General features: G+C 51.6%; 1 protein-coding gene across 2 annotated transcripts in view; it reads left to right on the top strand.

Annotated features, from left to right (window-relative positions):
* AGO2 (argonaute RISC catalytic component 2) overlaps positions 1-15,581 on the top strand; it is a 122,220-nt gene that overhangs the window by 45,148 nt on the left and 61,491 nt on the right. For both annotated transcript variants that reach the window (XM_064384628.1, XM_012461189.3), the window contains one exon: positions 7,844-8,039. In XM_064384628.1, coding sequence (XP_064240698.1) covers positions 7,844-8,039 — 196 coding nt within the window. The remainder of the gene's footprint in view (positions 1-7,843; positions 8,040-15,581) is intronic.

The following is a 15,581-nucleotide window of genomic DNA, read 5'->3' as shown; positions in this document are numbered from 1 at the left end:
AGGCCAAGGTGGGAGGATCGCTTGAGGCCAGGAGTTGGAGACCAGCCTGGGTGACATAGCAAGAACCCTGTGTCTACTAAAATGGATAAAATATAAAATAACCAAACAGTAAAGACTATTTGTAAAAGTTAGAGTAATTGTCTTCCTATGGATGCCTCATGATTTTGTCCTAAAAACACTTGGCATTGAGTCCTAAACCCAGATGGCATTTTTACTAAGAGTCAGTGTAACAGCAAGGTACTCTTTATTCATCTGTGTATTCATTCAGTGAACAGTTGCACAAAAACAGACACAGTCCTTGCTATATTGCGGTGCCTGCTTTCTAGCGGGAGAGGCAGAGAGAGTCAAAATCACAAAAAAAATCTAGAGTTGAAACCAGAAAAGGCTGCAGAGAAGAGTCAGAGAAATATACACGTAAGGCGTTCTTCACGTCCGCACTGAGCGTGTCAGGCTTCCAGCGGTGCTTTGCCAGCGTGCAGTGGGGGTCTGTCCTGGTGGGGCCAGCGGTCTCTCATCAGCTGCCTTGATTGCGGAACATTTCTGTAGGAGGTAACTTACATTTTACCAGTATTCCTTTAATTCCTGCTTGTATTTATTATAGTATTTCTTTTATCTTTTTCCTTTTTTTTGAGACGGAGTTTCGCTCTTGTTGCCCAGGCAGGAGCACAGTGGCGCAATCTCAGCTCGCTGCAATCTCCGCCTCCCCGGTTAAAGTGATTCTCGTGCCTGAGCCTCTCAAGTAGCTGTGACTACAGGCTTGTGCCACCACCACACACGGCTAATTTTTGTATTTTAGTAGGGACTGGGTTTCACCATGTTGGTCAGGCTGGTTGTGAACTCCTGACTTCAGGTGATCCATCCGCCTTGGCCTCCCAAAGTGCTGGGATTACAGGCATGAGCCACTGCGCCCGGCCTTATTACAGTATTTCTAATATTGTTGAATAAAGACAGATGGTGGATCAAAGGGGATGTTTTTGACTTGTAAGGAAAAATTTATTCAAAATTTACGGGGGAAGGTTTGCTTTGTAAAGGTCACAGGGGAGGCTTTGAGGTCCATTTCTCAAAGAGATAATGGTGGTTGTAGTTTCAGGTTGAGCCACAAGCATTTATTTAAAAAAAAAACCCTGTAGAGGAAATTCCGCGTTGGTCGTGAGTCATCGGCAGTTTAGTCGGATGTTTGTTTTGTAATCGGTCCTAGACTGTACGGGTTTGTCATCCTCTTCCTGTGCTCGCTGTATTGCTCACTAAAATAAGGTTAAAATATTTTCAGGCTATTACTCATTAAACCAAAAGAAGGGAGTGAGTGGTTTAGGGGTGACTGTCAGTCTGATCTGGGGACGTGGGCCGCCTGTGTCGGCCTCAGCGGCGGTGCTCCGGTCTCTCCTGGGGGGGTTCTCCCTGCTGTCCTCGCCCAGCACATCCACAGCCCCTGCCTTTGGGGTGACTGCTCCTGCTCCTGCTCACGTTGCCTCCCATGGTCCTGTCTTCCGGTGTTGCCAAGAACCAGGCTGAGACAGGTTGGAAATGCTCCAAGACTTTCTACTCAGGGAGAACAGAAAGGAAAGCCTTCCAGGAACCTCGCCCCCAGAACACAGAAGTGTTCAACAGAAGTGCAAATGTGTCACCGAGGACAGCCTGGCTGCCCCCACCCTGGGCTGCTCCCACCTGGAGCTGCTCCCACCCAAGACTACACCCACCCGGGGCTGCTCCCAACCAGGGCTGCTCCCACCCAGGGCTGCTCCCACCCTGGGTCCCCACCCAAGATTGCCCCCACCTGAGGCTGCTCCCACCCCAGGCTGCCCCCACCCCAGGCTGCCCCCACCCGGGGCTGCTCCCACCCAAGACTGCCACCACCCAAGGCTGCTCCCACCCGGGGCTGCTCCCACCTGAGACTGCCACCACCTGAGGCTGCTCCCACCCAGGGCTGCCCCCACCCGGGGCTGCCCCCACCCGAGGCTGCCCTCACCTGAGACTGCTCCCACCCGGGGCTGCCACCACCCGGGGCTGCCACCACCCGAGGCTGCCCCCACCCGGGGCTGCTCCCACCCGAGACTGCCCCCACCCGGGGCTGCTCCCACTCGAGACTGCCACCACCCGGGGCTGCCACCACCCGAGGCTGCTCCCACCCCAGGCTGCTCCCACCCCGGCTGCCCCCACCCGAGACTGCCACCACCCGAGGCGGCTCCCACCCCAGGCTGCCCCTACCCAAGGCTGCTCCCGCCCGGGGCTGCCCCCACCTGAGACTCACCCAAGACTGCACCCACCCGGGGCTGCACCCAGAATTTCCTTCCCTCCTTCATTCCCACCCACCCTTCCCATGGGCCTGAGTGGAGGCAAAACCTCCTTCTCAGGGAGCGGATGCAAGCAGAGAGCAGTAGTGGATGGCTACATCCTGTGTCCCTATGCCCACAGGAGGAGGGGCAGGGGCCATTTCCTAAGCTGGGACCCATGAGGTCCTAGGGCTGTGGCAGGGTTCGTCCCTGGGGCGAAAGAGTCCCAGGGCTCCTGCCAATGGTCAGCGTTCCCCGGGACGTATTCTCTGAACCTGGTGCATCAGCTGCCCACTGCCACATTGAGACCCCTGGAAGGCATCAGCTGGCTCCTGGGCCGATGCCCTTGGTTCTGAGGAGCACTGATGCAGCAGCTCCTGCTCAGGGCTGGAGGGTGCACTCCTCTCTCCTGCTGCAGAGCTCTGGCTGGCGGCAGAAGCAGCCTCCCCTGTGGAGGAGGGTGACCGTCCGCTGGCCGGGTGGGCTCTGTTCAGACTCCCTTCCACATGGGGCATGTCTGTGCCTCTGCCTCCTTAGCATCCATGTTTAGGTGGGTTCTGTGACCAGGGACCTGGGACCCCTGTCTGTGCCTCCGCTTCTTCAGCATTTGTGTTCAGGCGGGTTCTGGGGCTAGGGACCTGGGACCCCTGTCTGTGCCTCCGTTTCCTCGGCGTCTGTGTTTGGGGGGGTTCTGCGCCAGGGACCTGGGACCCCCAAAGCACGAGAACTCCATTTCCCCCCCATCTCATCACATTTGACTTTTGGTGTGTCCTCACAGACCTGGGGGGCTCCAGCACCCCAGTTGAGGTCAGTTTGCCCCAGTTTGCGAGTCAGATTGGGGGCAGTGGAACGCATCAGCTGGGGACCCAGCTCCAGCTATCGCTGCACAGCCGTGGTGCCTGGGCCGGATGCATCTCTGTGAACACCGGCTGGGCGAGGCTTTGGCTCTGGCTCACCGTGGGCTTGTTGGTGGCCCTGGCCTGGCGCGGTAGACAGCATACAGTTGTCTGCACTCCGGCTGACAGGAGCAGATGTTCCATCTGCATTCTTAGTACACGTTTGAGACTGCCTCCATCCATTTTAACAAAAACACTGCCGTGACTATGTTTAGTGTCAATTTGGGTGGCCACAAGGGAGGCTTGCCTGTGTAGATGGCAGGTGAGTTGTCACCCACGTGTCCTGATTTTAGCAGGAGAATACAGCTTGATAGCATCTCCTCTCCGGGCTGTGCTCACTGGGCCGTCACCTGTCCCGTTCCATGGCTCGTGCTAATGGCACAGATCTCAATGGCTGCTCTGCCACTGCCTGTCCAGGGCACCCCTGTTCTGGCATCACAGAGACCAGGTCTGCATCCGGCTTGGCGCAGGGTGTGGCACAGAAGTGCTTAGCAGCCCTGAGCTATCTTTCTCGCGTTCTTTAGCCTGCACCCTTTCTGGCTGATGCCCAGTGTCATGAATGCAGAGTTCTAGGAGGACCATGGAGAAGTATGGCTTTGGAAACAGCTTTGCATGGCATTTGGGTGACAGGTCTTTAACCGTTTGCATCCCGAGACATGGATACTGAGCCCTGGGCTGGTTCCTAGGAGACAGCCATGGGCCCCTGCGCCAGCCTCACAGCGAGGCTGCGACCCAAGCTCAGGCCACAGCTGTGCAGCCTGCGGATGCCAGCCCGGGCCTGTGGTTCACTCACCGGGAGCCAAATCGGCTTCATGGAAGAGCTGGGCCATTCATTTATTTAATGACTCTGAATTAATGCTGCTGCTCTCCCCACTCCAGGGTACACGTCCGCGGGGGATCCTGGCAGGCCCTCAATTTCCTCTTCATGCAGCAACTTTCCCCAGTCCCTGTCCCTTACTTAGATGGCCCTTGGGGCAGGTGGCAGGAGTTTGCCCTGAATCCCTCCCCGGAAAGTTGGGGAGGAGCCAACTCCGAAAGGGGTTTCTTCGGGGGGCCACCTGCTGGCTTGCTGCCCGCCTCTGCTGATGTCCGCTGTGCATACTGAAACTTGTGTTCCCCGTGACCCAGTTGCTCACACAGGAAGCCGATTACTCATTCACTACGTTTCCCTTTCGCTGTGTGAGATGCGGCTCTAAAACTGGAATCTTAAATAAACACGCTGAGTGATCTCGATTCAGCAAACACAGCACAGCTGTGTACGTGACGCTACGCTGGGTTCCAGGCCCTGCCCTCAGAACTCACTTTCCAAGGAATGGGTATGGCCTTAAGTGCAGCGGGCCTGCCAGCCCTGGGTCCCCGGGAGCCATTGCGCCTCCCAGCAGCAGCTGAGGTCCCTTCCAGCCACAGGCACACCTTGCTTTATTGCCCTGCACAGATAATATGTCCGTCGGTCCATCCGTCCGTCCTTCCTTCCCTCCCTCTGTCCCTCCCTCTCTCCCTCTTTCCCTCTCTGCTCCTCTGCCTCTTTGCCCCTCTGCCTCTCTGCCTCCCTCCATCCCTGTCTGCCTCCCTCCATCCCTGTCTGCCTCCCTCTGTTCCATTATTTACACAGGATGCTATTACACGCTTACTAGACTGCAGTATAGTGCAAACAGAACTTTTCTATGCACTGGGACACCTAAGCATTGGCGTGATCTGTTTTATTGTGTTGGAACCGAGCCTGCAGTGTGGCCGAGGTGCACTGTGCTAGGATCCTGGGATTCCTGAATGAAAGAGGATTTGCCTTTCTGTTCCCAAGGGTTTCAACCTTCAGTGCAGAGACAAGACTAACACTTATGGAAACAACTGGAAACCCATTTAAAATAAGACTGGTTAGTTGCTGGGTGGGATGTGTGGCCTCAGGAGGAGGTGCCCATGGGGTGTCTGGGGAGAGCGTCCACGGAGAGGCGGAACCTCGATGGCTCCTTGGAGCATTCTTGGAGGCTGGAGGAGGCGGAGGAGGTGCTGCCAGCGGGCCTGGTGGTAGTGGGGAGGTGAGTTTGGGTCTTGGATGCAGAGCAGGGATTTGGGACTCGGCTGTTGGACTGGACAGGCAGTGGGAACCAGGACCCGTTCTGTGAATGCCAGTGCAGTGGCATGTTCTCGGTGAAGGTATCCTGGATGCCTCCTCCTCGCAGGCTTCCATTTCTTACAACAGAGAGCACTTGGAGAGTGTGTCACTAGGTGGAATTAGAATTCCCTTTAGAACCATCCATGTCAAATGAGATGAGTGCGTGTGTGGCCCATCCATGTCTTGTGGCCTCTTGTACATTTGGTCCCCACCTTGGTGCATTATTCACCTGCCGGGGCCAGGGGCTCACAGCCGGGGACGGGGCGGGGCATCCAGTGCCCTTCATGTCGTCCCCTCCTTCCTTGTGCATGGGGGCTGCGTCCGCACACTTCTGCTCTGTCTCCTCCCACACGCTTTGACTTTGATCCTCCAGCTTGTATCTGCAGCTTACATGTGGGACTCCTGTGCGTGATCAGAGTAGATTTCAGGCACCCCGAGGGCTCAGGTCTGCAGAGGTGTCCTTGGCAGTGGAGGTGTCTTCCCGAAGGTTCGGGAAGGTGGGCACTCCCGGCCCCTCTGCCTGGAAAACTTTTACATCTTTAACTTGTAATTTCATATTCCATATGCCTTCATGTGAAGTATCAGTATTTTCATAATTAAAAGCTAGAAGCAAGAAAGGACTCTCTTAGGAAATTGCAGATTTTATGAATTACCCCTGCATTTTCTCATTTCCTTTATTCACAGAGGTTAGTACCACTGGCTGCATGCAGGTTTCCCATCTCCCACGGCAGGTGTTGCAGAGGAGGAGGTCTCGGGGGAGGCTCCTTAGGAGAGATAGGGTCAGCCTGAGCCCTGGGCCCGGGCTGCATCTGTGCTGGGACTCTGCTTGGGGCCCGGGTGGAGGAACCTGGTTCGGAGCCAGCCTCGCAGCTCTGCTTCACCTGTGAGTTACTTGTGATCCAGCCCCAAACCTCGCAGCCGGCAGTGTGCCCCTTTGTGGTGTGGTTGTGAGGCTCCGTTAAGTAATTGCACGAGCACCTTGTAAACTGGGAGTCACCAAAGGACAGTGACTCTCCTCCATGAGGGGAACACGCCCTACCCTGGAATCAAGATTGGCCATGGGGTGGGATTCCTGGGCTCTGTCCTGGAATTTTCTCGAGCCATCTCACTGAGTGGTTGGAGCTGCCTGAGAACAGGGCCACATGTTGGTGAGCACTTTGTTCTGCTCCAGTGTTGGTGTATGGAGAGGCTCAGTCGGCCTTCAAGGGAGTGGCTGGCTTCGCTGACCTACCTGGACTGCAGTGTCCACTCCTGGTCACCATCAGGGTCCGTGCTGGGAAGGATCTCAGTGAGCTGCTGAGCTTATGAAAAGCCATCAGACGCCATCCTGTGGATGACTGACACGTGGAAACCGTCTGCTTGTCATGGGAGCTGCTTAAGGACTTGCTTCTTTTTTTTTTTTTTTTTGAGATGGAGTCTCGTGCTGTTACCCAGGCTAGAGTGCAGTGGCACGATCTTGGCTCACTGCAACCTCTGCCTTCCAGGTTCAAGTGATTCTCCTGCCTGAGTAGCTGAGACTACAGGTGTGTGCCACCACGCCTGGCTAATTTTTGTATTTTTAGTAGAGATGGGGTTTCACCATGTTGGCCAGGCTAGTCTCGAACTCCTGACCTCAGGTGATCTACCCGCCTTGGCCTTCCAAAGTGCTGGGATTACAGGTGTGAGCCACTGTGCCTGACCCGACTGGGTTCATTTTTGTAGCCTCGGCCCAGGGCATGGCGCCCAGCACACTGGGGCATGTGCTGTGTGCCATTGATGGGATGAAGTGTTGTGGAAGCCTGTAGATGTGTCATTTATGAGGTCAGGACAGCTTGGTGGAAGACCAAGCTGCCATGATCATTTCCAAATGGTATAACTCAGCGAGCTTAATAACCTTTAAAGCATATTAGTTTTCTCATAGGAAACAAAATAAAAAACAAGTAATTCAAGGAGTCTCTGAGTGTTTCTAGGTCCGAAATACAGTAAGAACAGCTCCTGTTATTTGTAATAGAGTACTTTATCTTTCTGGTGAATGTCAATAGGGATTGAAGTACAGGGGATTTCTTTTAAATGGAGAAGGGTTTGTGTTTGTTTGTTTGTTTTAGCAGACATTTGAGTGAAAATTGGAAGTATTCTATTATTGGAAAATACTTATTTTTCTAAACATGCGTTTTGAACTTTACTAACATGGAGCCACTGAGAACTTGAGTTGGGATGAATTTTCTACTGCTTATGTATAATGAAAAGCATTTCCTGAGTAAATGAATAAACAGCTACGAGGGAGGGGCGCCACCTTGACACCTCTGGGCTCTCTGCCTTGTCTCCCTTGCTGCTAATTCAGGCTACGTGGTCTGTCTAGTGTCTCAGACAGGAAGAAAGAACAGAAATGGTTGTAGCAAGTTTGAGTTGTTACGATACATTTTAAGTAAATTATTGGCTTAACGTTGAGACGCCGCCTCTGTGGAATGCCATATTGGCCTGGACTGAATGGAAACAGCAGAGGGGGCATGTGGTGGCTGGGGCCGAGGGGTGGGAGGGCCGCGGAGCAACCGTGCTCCCCATAACGGCTGTTCTCTCTGCCATTCCAGCACTTGCGCCTCCCGCGCCGCCGCCACCCCCCATCCAAGGATATGCCTTCAAGCCTCCACCTAGACCCGACTTTGGGACCTCCGGGAGAACAATCAAATTACAGGCCAATTTCTTCGAAATGGACATCCCCAAAATTGACATCTATCATTATGAATTGGATATCAAGCCAGAGAAGTGCCCGAGGAGAGTTAACAGGTATCACATTTCATCCTTCAGTGACCTGCGTAAGTGGTCTGCGAGGACAGACACAGCGTTTAAACTGATAACTCTTAAATTCTCAGTCAGCTCCATCTGACTTTTTTCCAGAATGTTTCTGCTGTATTTGGTTTTCCCAAAAACAGGTTTTCAGAGTCAAACCTATGGACTGCAAACAAAACAAAAAAGAGAAAAAGTTTTTGTATTGAGATACAATTTCAGGATAGTGAAATAGTTACATCATAAATGTACAACTCAAAGAATTGTGACACATGTATATACTGGTCACCCTAGAAAGTCGCCTCATACCCTCTTCTAGTCGTCCCCAGACCCTGAAGTCACAGTGTTCTCGTGTCACAGATTAGTTTCCAGGTCCATATAGTGACCCAGCCTGAATCCAGACTGCTTTTACTAGCAGAATTTACGACGCCCACCTGTGCCATTGTGTGTATTCGCAGCTTACTGTTCTGGCTGACTTCATAGTCTGTTTTTCATCTTCCTGTAAACACACGGGCAGTCTAGGCTGTGGCCGTTAGGAACAAGGCTGCTGCGGACATTCTTGCTGAAGTTCTTTTTGTGGAGATGTCTTCATCTCTCTTAGATAAATACCTGGGAGTAGAATTGCTGGGTGGAAGGGCAGGTGTCCGCCACATAAATGCTGTTCCCATGTGCCCATCCCGTTTTCCTCCCATTGGCTCTGCTGGGTGTTCCTGAGGCTGCCCACCCCCACCAGCGCTCGGTGTGGTCAGGCGTTTTTATTTTTGTGTTTTGGCGGGTGGGCAGTGGCTTCTCATCGTGGTTTTAATTTTCATTTCTCTGGTTACTGATGAGCTGAGCATCTTTTCACGTGTATATATGTTACTTTCATCGATTAAGCGATAACATTATTTCTAGCCAAGTGTTGAAGCCTTTTGCCTGTTTTACTGAGTTTCTTGTCTTGTCGTTATTGATTTGTGAGAGTTTTTATTATATTCTAGAAGTAAGTTGCATTTGTCAGGGTCCTCCGGCGTGACAGAACCAATAGGATAGAGAGATGGTCTTGTATCATGTGATAACATTTGACCAGTGACAGGATAAGGGAGCTGGAAACTTCCCATCACCAGTGCCGTCGTAGCCGACATAGATGTTGTAGAGCCATGCATTACCCTTTCTTAGTTTAGATTTTTTTATTTTTTATTTCGAGACGCAGTCTTGCTCTGTCACCCAGGCTGGAGTGCAGTGGCATGATCTCGGCTCACTGCAGCCTCTGCCTCCTGGGTTCAAGCAATTCTTCTGCCTCAGCCTCCTGAGTAGCTGGGATTACAGGCACCTGCCACCACACCTGGCTGATTTTTTGTATTTTTAGTAGAGACAGGATTTTACCATATTGGTCAGGCTAGTCTCGAACTCCTGACCTCAAGTGGTCTGCCTGCCTCAGCCTCTAAAAGTGCTGGGATTCCAGGCATGAGTCACTGGACCCGGCCTAGGAGTATTTAGATGCACACATGCTTACCGTGATGTTACAGTTGTCTGTGGCGTTCAGCAGTTACATGCTGTACACATTTGCGGCCTAGGTGTGCAGTAGACTGTACCTCCTGCATGTGTATAAATATGATCTATGACATTCACACTGCAATGAAGTCACCTAAGTGAATTTCTCAGGCCATATCCCTAGCGTTAAGCCATGCATGACTGTACGTGTATCTATAGATAAGAGAGGGGATTTATTAGGGGAATTGGCTTTTTTTATTGTAGAGGCCAAGATGTCCCACAGCAGGCCGTCTATAGGCTGGAGACCCTGGAGTGTCAGTAGTGGGGCTCAGGCCAAGTCTGAAAGCCTTATAACCAGGGGAGCCAAAGACCCGGAACCCACGGGGCTGCTGTTAACTCCTGGATCCCAAAGGCCAGGGGGCCTGGAGTTCTGATGTCCAAGGCAGGAGGAAGACAATGTCCCAGCCCCAGCAGGGAGAGAGGAAATCACTCTTTCTCTCCTTTTTTTTTTTTTTTCTGTCTGGGCTCCCAGCTGTTTAGATGGCACTGCTCACACTGGGGGCAGATCCCTACGTGGTCCCTGACTGACACACAGTCACTGCTGGAAGCAGCCACACAGACACACCCAGGAGTCTCACATTACCAGTTCTCTGGATTATTCTTTAATCTAGACATGTTGGCACCTAAAAACCACCATCATGTAAGTTTATACTGGGAATATTTTCTTCTAGTCCAAAGCTTGTCATCTCACCTTCCTAATGGTGTCTTTCTTTTGATGAGCAGAACTTTTTAGTTTTGTTGGGGTCCAATTTATAGATTTTTTAAAATAGCTGTTACATAGTGTATTCTCTCTAGGAAATTTTTGCCTACCTAGGGATCATAAAGATATTCTCCTGTTTATATTTTAGAATTATAGTTTTCACTTGCATATTTAGTCTGTGATCCATCTTGAATTAACTTTTATGTATGATGTGAGGTAAGGGTCCGTTAAATATTTTTCTTTCCCCTCCTGATTTACCTTTCGACCTTTGGGAAAAAATCATTTGATTGTACGGGTTGAATATCGCTTATTTAAAATAATTAGGACTAGAAGTGTTTCGAGTTTTCATATATTCATTTATTTGGATTTTGGAACATTTCCATTATGTTTATCAGTTGAGCATTGCAGATCTGAAAATCTGACATCCAAAATGTTCCAGTGAGCATTTCCTTTGAGCATCGTGTTGGTGCTCTAAAGTTTCAGATTTTGGAGCATTTTGGATTTGGGGTTTTCAGATTGGGGTACTCAGCCCGTATATGTGTGTGGATCTACTTCTGGAATCTCTTCTGTGTTGCCTTTAGGCCAGGAACTCTTGGTCATTTTAACTATAGTTAAGGGGTAAGGCTTGAAATCCGATTAAATAATTCCTCCAAACTTCTTGTTGTTCTTCACAATTGTTGTAGCTATTCTGCATCTATTGCGTTTCCAAGTACATAAAATGATAATTATAAACAACTCATCAATTTCTCCTAGAAAGTCCCTTCAAATTTTGTATTGTGGTTGCTCTGAATCTAAAGTATGTTATGTTCTTTGATGCCATTATAAATGGTTGTGTAAATTTTTCTTTCCCTGGAATGGTAGGAAGTGGAGTGCCGTTGAGTATGGTGTTGCTTTCTGGGGTGGTGAAAGTGTTCTAAGCTGTGGTGATGGTTGCAAAACTCCAAATATGCTAAGAGACAGAATGTCTGGGGACTTAGTTCTCATATCCATAAAACTAAGCAGTTGAATTCACTCAACGTGTCCGGAATATGTTGAGGGTTACATGAGATTCTTTAAATATGCACTTACTAAAACATATTTCTGAACAAAAGCTATGTGCACCACTGGGTTAAGCAGCTTTCTTTGCTAAAGGTCCTCCTAGATCTTTTAGTGTATCTCATGCTGTGTGGCTCCATCAGCGGGACTGCTGCTTTGTTTTTGCATTTCCCTGGAATAGAACCTTGTGTGAATCTGTGGTTTAGGGAGTACTTAGAACTAGAAGGAAGGCATGAAACAGCATGCACATTTCCTTTCTCTCTCTCTCTCTTTTTTTTTTTTTGAGACAGAGTCTCACTGTGTTGCCCAGGCTCGAGTGCAGTGGCATGATCTGGGCTCACTGCAACTTTCACCTCCTGGGTTCAAGCGATTCTCGTGCCTCAGCCAGCCATCCGGAGTAGCTGGGATTGCAGGCATGTGCCACCACACCTGGCTAATTTTTGTAGTTTTAGTAGAGACTGGGTTTCACCATGTTGCTCAGGCTGGTCTCAAACTCCTGGTATCACGTGATCTGTCCGCCTTGGCCTCCCAAAGTGCTGGGACTACAGGTATAAGCCACTGTACCCAGCTAATTTTTGTATTTTTAGTAGAGACAGGGTTTCACTATGTTGCCCAGGCTGGTCTCAAACCCCTGGCCTCAAGCGATCTGTCTATCTTGGCCTCCCAAAGTGCTGGGATTACAGGTATGAGCTACCATGCCCAGCCCACATTTTCTGGGCTGTTGACTAGTACGGTGGCAGGTGGGCCCGTAGGCCATCGACCACAGTACACAAGCAGCTTTCCTTTATGAAAGTAGGCATGACCAAGGCTTTGTCATCTGGCACCAGAAAGAGGCTGAGGGTGATGAGAACGTGGTGTCTTTCCAGGACTGTGCTGCTACACTCCTGTCAGGTGTCACTTGACAGGGTCGGGTCACGTAGTTGGTCAGCAGCAGATGCAGGGCAGGGGCTGCGTGCTCAGGGCCAAGGCCAGCCTGCTAGGCTGGGAGCCAGCTGGAGAGTTACTGCCTAAACATAGGAACCTTTAGGCCCTATCTCAAAATGACAGTCCATCAAAACAGCATAAAAAAATGTCAGAAGTAAAATGTTTGTGCTTACAAGACCTGTGTGGGAGCCCCTGGCCTGCCTCCTCCCTCCTCCCATGACCCACGTTCCTGAGACCCCTGCCCAGGCATCAGTTCAGTGCCCTGGGGGTGCAGTGGTGGCTGAGGCAGACACAGCTCCTGTCCCCAGTGGGGAGGTTGACGGTGCTTATGGTCAGCACCGCTCCGAGTGGACAGGGAGACAGAGGTGGACAGGGAGATGGGGGTGGGGCCCTGAGCCCGTCGTGAGTCTGGGTCCAGGGAGGTGCTCCGAGCTGCGCTCAGTGTCTCTTACCTGTTCCTCTTACCACACTGCAGTCTCTGTGAGAGCAAGGATGGCGTCTGAGTCATTGTCCAAAACCTTGTCCAATGCCCTGGGTAGGTGTTTAATGAGTCCAACACGGAGGCTTTGTCCAAGGCCATGAGAAAAATGCCCGTGCCCCTCAGTCACCTCCGTGCACGGTGACAGCTGCACGGTGAAGCAGCCCCAGTGCCCTCAGGCTCTGTAGTATAGTCAGGCCCTTTCCTGGGGCTGCCAGGGTGGGGTTCCTGCAAGCAAGGGCCCTCCTCAGGAGCCTCCCGTATGGCTGTGGGCACTGAGCTGGCTGCACGACACAACCAGTCTTGAGCCAGCCCCAAGAAAACATGGGAGCAAGCCCGCACCACCTAAGCCCTGCCGAGGTCATGCAGACCCTGCCCTCATGCTCTATGCTGAGAAGCATGTGTGGGCTTCGAGGAGGAGGTGGGCTCCTCTCCCTTCCCTGCCCCCGTTCCTCCTTGTTCGTCTTGAGCTCTGTCAAGTGGCCCCAGAAGAACCTGCAGACGCGATCGCCCTGTGTCTGTGGAGTGGGGGCGAGGCAGCATGGCTGTGTCTCACTCAGCCTCCCACCTGGAGCTCTGTGACTCGGCACGAGCCATCCACGGGAGGGCAGGTGGTCCGGCCTCTTTGAAAGGCAGCCTGGTGCGTGTATTAAAGCAGAAACATCACTGCCCTCCGACCCACCACTTCTTCTCAGTCTTTATATCTCAAGGAGATGGATAGGATGACTACTCTGAAATTTAAAAAACCCAACAACAAAAGACACCATCTAAAGATCAGCAGGAAGTGGCGAGTTAGAGGAGTGGAACTCCCAGGCTGACCTCCAAGCCCCGAAGCACAGGCAGCTAAGTGGCAAGTGTTAAGGCGGGAAGCCCTGAGGTACATGAGGACTGTCTGTACTGCTCCACTTGGTGGCTACATTGTATACAGTTCAGGGAAAGATTGCAGAGACACAGCAAGCCTTGCAAGTGTGGGTTTGATACCACGTGTATAAAAAATAATACAACAATGTGTTTGCAGATACCTGTGTGTTTATGTGAAAGCATAGGCTTGAAAAGGATAAGGTTACTTCTTAGAAGGGGATTCAGATGAGTGGGTAGTGTAAACAGACTTTTAGCTTTTGTGTTTTTTTTTTTTAATTTTTGAAGCAGGGTCTCGCTCTATTTCTCAGGCTGGCGCAGTCATGGCTCACTGCAGCCTCGACCTCCTGGGCTCAAGTGATCCTCCCACCTCAGTCTCCCAAGTAGCGGGCCACAGGCACGCACCACCACACTCCACTAATTTTTAAATATTTTGTAGAGACGGGGTCTGTCTGTGTTACCCAGGCTGGGACTTCTAGCTTTATCAGTTTGTGAAACTTAACAATGAGAACATATTAAGGCAAAAACTGTGTGATGAGAAGTTAATGAAAGAATGGCATCTGTGAAAAAGGGAAGCTCTCAGAATCATGTCCCAAGGGCAGACAAGCAAACGGGCATGCACTTGCTTCTCTGCCTCAGCAAGTGTGCTCCAGCTTCTGCGAGGCGGCCCTGGCCCTGTGTGGGGTGCTGCTTGGCACTGCCCCTGCCCTGGGTGGTGACGGGGGAGGGAGCTGGCCCCGCTCAGGTACTTGGCAGAGCGAGTGCTAACAACTTGACCGCTGGCAGATGGGATGCGTGCAGATGGGCTTCTGGCTCTACCTTTTTTGGGAGGTCAAGGGCCAGCCTGAGACCTGGGTGGCCAGCAGAGCTGGCTGTCTGCAAGCAGGCTCCCTCGCTTGCTTTCTAGTGCCCACACTGGATCGAAACCAAGAGCCAGACTCAGGGACTCTGGGAGCAGCATCCAGGGTGGTTCCTGGGGCTGGCCAGGGAGTTAGTGCCTCATGGGTACAGTTTCATTTCAGGGAAATGAAAAACGTTTGTGAACAGAGGGTGGTGATTGTCGCATGACAGCATGGACATGCTTAGTGCCACTGAACTGAATGCTTTGTTGAAATGGTCAATTCTATGTTATCCGTATTTTATCACAGTTTTACAAAGAAAGAAAATTCACTAGCAAGTACATGGGAGTCATCTGTGATTGTGGAGGGAAAGGCTCCCCCGTGTTAGAACTAGGCAGCAAGGTGCCATCCTGCTGCCACAGCCACAAGGGCCACTTCCTCTGCTTTATACAACATCGGCCCCTCTGCACCCTCAGCAGTGGGCCCTGAGGCAGTGGGGCTGCGGACAGGTGGCTAGGAATGCTGTCTCTGGGCGGTGGAGGCCTGAGTGCTAGCCAGGGTTGTCGGCTGGCCGACCCCACCAGTATGCACAGCAGCCCCTCAGGGAATTGCCTGGCTGGCATGACCGAACAGCCTCCCTCTCGAGAGAGAGCTGCCCAGCCCAAGCTGCATGCCGTGCTAGGTGTGCAGGATGAGCTGGACCTGACCCCTTCTCCAGGGGCCCACAGGACAGTCAGTGAACGGAATCATCACGCCGAGCACTGGATGGGGCTGGGGACAGTGAGTGTGCATCCAGAAGAGTGTTTCTAGTAGCTGGGCTCAGTTGTATTTCCTTGAATCCTGGGTATGTGGTTTGTTGCCTGACAGGTCATTGAGAAGCGTGTCCTGCCCTCTCTCTCCTGCCGCCCCCATCCTGGGCCTGTTTCTGGGCTCTGTCCTGAGGCCTCTGCCTGTCCCAGCCCCGCTGCCTCCCTCCCGGTGTTTTTCTCCATGTGGAGATCTAGTGTATCCTTCCTCCAGGTGCTCCTCCTCAAGAATACCTGCCAGCCTCTGTCCTTCAGATTCCCACTTATATTTTAGGATGAGTTTGTTAAATACTATCAAAAATACACCCCTCTCTGGATTTTTACTGAAATTAAAAGGATGGATTTGTTTGAGGAAAATATTCTGATCCATAA

The sequence above is a fragment of the Aotus nancymaae genome, unplaced genomic scaffold (genome assembly GCF_030222135.1).
Source record: "Aotus nancymaae isolate 86718 unplaced genomic scaffold, 86718_ANA_hifiasm-v0.15.2.pri h1tg000036l, whole genome shotgun sequence".
Lineage (NCBI taxonomy): Eukaryota > Metazoa > Chordata > Mammalia > Primates > Aotidae > Aotus > Aotus nancymaae.
This window is presented reverse-complemented; position numbering and strand designations above follow the sequence as displayed.